At 50.4% G+C, this 3388-nt stretch overlaps 1 protein-coding gene across 2 annotated transcripts; it reads left to right on the forward strand.

The window, feature by feature from the left end:
• The first annotated feature begins 265 nt into the window (after positions 1-265).
• LOC119275926 (transcription factor GHD7-like) lies at positions 266-2804 on the forward strand. 2 transcript variants are annotated; one of them, XM_037556857.1, is made up of 2 exons: positions 266-1001; positions 2103-2804. In XM_037556857.1, the coding sequence occupies exons 1-2, from the start codon at positions 512-514 to the stop codon at positions 2537-2539; spliced, it is 927 nt and encodes a 308-aa protein (XP_037412754.1). In that variant the 5' UTR covers positions 266-511; the 3' UTR covers positions 2540-2804. The 2 variants fall into 2 exon arrangements, with proteins under 2 accessions (XP_037412754.1, XP_037412764.1); XM_037556867.1 differs by having other exon boundaries at positions 266-994.
• The last annotated feature ends 584 nt before the right edge of the window (positions 2805-3388 follow it).

A 3388-nucleotide genomic window follows, 5' to 3' on the forward strand; every position in this document is an offset into this window, starting at 1 on the left:
AAACTGAAGATTTACGGAGTGTCGTCTAGTTTCTATTATTACTTCACCCTTTACAACAACAAGACCACGAGAGAACCCAACACATGTATAGCCAGGTTGTGCGCAGAGAATCCACCAAGATCTGCAGCCGGGGGTGGCGAGCCAATGGGGAGCGGCCAAGTGATCTCAGGAGAAAGGTGGCTGCGGATCTTCCACGTAAGGAACCCTCCCATCGCTCATATCTATTCCTCCTCTCCCATTCGCCACCCACCCATACTTATTCCTTCCCTCCCTGCCCTAGCTGCTCGCTTCATCTCCTCCACACACGCACGCGCACAAACACACACTTTTTTTCCTCCCTCTTACAAGATTCAACTCGAGCTCATCATTCGCAGTGGAGCAAGCTGATGGAAGCAAATTAGCAAGTGGAGTAGAGTGCCAGGAGCTCCCGCGCCACACGTACCGGAGGAGTGGTAGCTACTAGCTAGCGTCGGCCGGGGGCCGGCTTAGTGTGTGGAGGGAGGCGCGCACGATGTCGGCGGCGTCGGGCGCCGCGTGCCGCGTGTGTGGCGGGGGCGCTGAGGACTGCTCCTGCTTGCTGCAGCGCGGGAGAGGGGCTGCAGGGGTGCGGTGCGGGGTGGCCGACCTGAACCGGGGCTTCCCCGGGATGTTCGGCCAGGCGGCGGAGGAGCCGGCCGTCGACGTCGTCGGCGCAGGCGGCGGCGCGGCGGCGGTGGGGCTGCAGGAGTTCCAGTTCTTCGGGCAGGAGGACCACGAGAGCGTGGCCTGGCTGTTCAACGACCACGCGCCCCTCGGCGGGGAGGACCGCCTGCAGCACCGCCCGGCGCCCACCGAGCAACTGCAGCGCCGCCAGGCGTTCGACGCGTACGCCGAGTATCAGCCCGGACACGGCCTCACGTTCGACGTGCCCGTGCCGCTCAGCCGAGATGTCGTCGACACGGCGGCCATTCTGGGGCTCGGAGGCGGCAACCCGGTCACGTCCGCCGCCGCAATCGTGAGTGGTTCGGTTCTGATGCTTGAGCCCCCGAAACACTATTTTCCGTATGCATATGCAGATTAGTTGGTGATTTTTGTTCTGAAAAATAACAAATACAGCTTAGAGAACACAATGGCAAAAATTATATTTCTGCGTAGGGTGCATATTAGCAATTACCCCCTTTGTACGTAACTTAATGTAGTAAAAAAAACGTTTTTGCAGTCACGGAGGTAGTACTCCTACTAATTAGTGGTCGATTACACTTTAGACTGTTTCTTGTAAGAGCTAGCTAGGCCATGCATATGCGTGAATAGTTTTGTCTTGTCTTATCTCTACCATCGAAGATGATATGCTAATGATGAGCTATAGTAGTGGCAAGAACATAATTTCTTTGGAAAAACTATAGATAACCAGCTGTAATTACCGGAGTCTTCGAAGGCTTAGAATTATACTGCATAATTAATGTCCTATATATGGAAGAAATTGGCAAAATGTACACATCAAAAATCTCAAAAACGTATCTATCACTGACTTTTCCACTCTTGGTGAACACTAGTAATGTCTGTATGTAAGACGTATAGAGATAAAGAATTTCTCATTACAATGTGGATAGACTAAACCCTCTCACAGAATGCAAGCTCTACATTCTAATTGTCGATGTGCATGTTCACAATGAGTCGATCTCAATTAACCCAATGCAAACGAAAACTCCTGTTTTAATTTGGACCGTGCTACAAATTTGATGTCAGATTTTTAAACATGGCAAATCAAACGTTTTTCATCACAAATTATGCATCGTGAGCATGGCAAATCGAACGTTTTAAACATGACAAATCCTGGCATGTTCAGTTTTTTTTGCGCCATGCTTGTTGAAGGGAATTGTCATGTTGGTGACACGTAATTTGCCATAAAAAACATTTGATTTGCCATGCTTTAAAGATCTGCTGTCAGGCTTTTAGCATTTCCATTTAATTTCGGTCACATTCTTCCATGTGGGGAGAGGTATGCATTGTACTGACTGCTGACGCAATTCACAGCTTCATTAGCTTTCCTTTTTCGAAATAAGGAGCCAGCTGCATCAGCTCATTTCGAGCATAGCCTCATACTTTCACGTATTAATTTTCAGATGCATTATTGCGGGAGAGAAACGTTGACGTTCACGGAAGCCGCGGCCAGCTCGGTCGACCGGAACGACGACACGGCGGCGGGGCTGGCCAACGGCGGCGCGTACTCTGCCGGCCCAAGCGGCGGCGTTGTCGGCGACGTACCGGCACCAACGGAGCTGCGGGAGGCGAAGCTGATGCGGTACAAAGAGAAGCGGAAGAGGCGGCGGTACGAGAAGCAGATCCGGTACGCGTCCCGCAAGGCCTACGCCGAGATGCGGCCGCGCGTCAAGGGACGGTTCGCCAAGGTGCCCGACGGCGGCGAGGGCGCGGCACCGTCGCCGTCGCCGCCGCAGCAGCCGACGCAGGCCGCCGACTACGAGCCCGGCCGGCTCGACCTCGGGTGGTTCCGCTCGTAGCAAGCCGACATGTATTACACGCGCACGTAGTGCAGCAGTAGAACGGCGGTAGCTCGATGTCATGTACGTGCATGCATGCATGCTGCCGTAGGAGGCTGCCATGCATGAGTCGCTGCTAGCTTATCTCGTAGATCGTCGTATATAGATCAACGGATCATTTCTCGGCCGGGTTAATTGTTGGTATATAAAGAGCTCATAATTAACATTTAGAGCGCAGGATCAAGGTCGACCTTAATTGAATAGTGCGATTCATTTATCATTTGTTAACGATAAAGTACATGCGAATGTGACCATCTACTTTCTTCATCCCAAAATAAGTGTATCAACTTTAACATAATTTATTTTGTAACGGAGGAAGTATATGCCACCGTTTCCCTGATTTCATACTACGGCTGCCTAATTTACGAAGGCCGGCTAGTGATTTGCTTTCGGAGGCCTATTTTAGTAAACAATTTCTTAAAGCTCGTCACATCCCCCCCCACCCCCCACCCAACCACCCATATGACCCGAAAATGGGACTGGGTTTCACTGTAAAACGATAATGGAACAAAAAGATAGCAAAATAACATCCCGTAGCAAACGTGTAAGAAAGCAAAAGGCCTAGCAAACAAAGCCCTGTGGACCCACGACATCTAAGCTATCAGCACAAACTGAAAACAACATAGTATGGTACTCCATATCATTGCCTAAAGATCACACATCACCCCAGATCATCTCCTAAAGATCATACATCACCCTAGATCATCTCCTAAAGATCATACTCCATGCAAGAAAATTTCTTGATCATCTCCAAAATCATTTCCATCGGCAGTTTCCAAAAGCATCGGTTTTCTTTCATAGTTGTTTCATCATTTCTGACCCCCTCTTTAACTTCTCCAGATCCACCCGCC

Source organism: Triticum dicoccoides, chromosome 1A (genome assembly GCF_002162155.2).
Source record: "Triticum dicoccoides isolate Atlit2015 ecotype Zavitan chromosome 1A, WEW_v2.0, whole genome shotgun sequence".
Lineage (NCBI taxonomy): Eukaryota > Viridiplantae > Streptophyta > Magnoliopsida > Poales > Poaceae > Triticum > Triticum dicoccoides.

Bases quoted from the DNA above. Each gene is read 5' to 3' on its own strand.
- LOC119275926 (XM_037556857.1), top strand. From the start codon at position 512: ATGTCGGCGGCGTCGGGCGCCGCGTGCCGCGTGTGTGGCGGGGGCGCT. The intron at 1,002-2,102 runs GTTCGGTTCTGA...ATTAATTTTCAG, and splicing joins CGCCGCCGCAATCGTGAGTG to ATGCATTATTGCGGGAGAGA.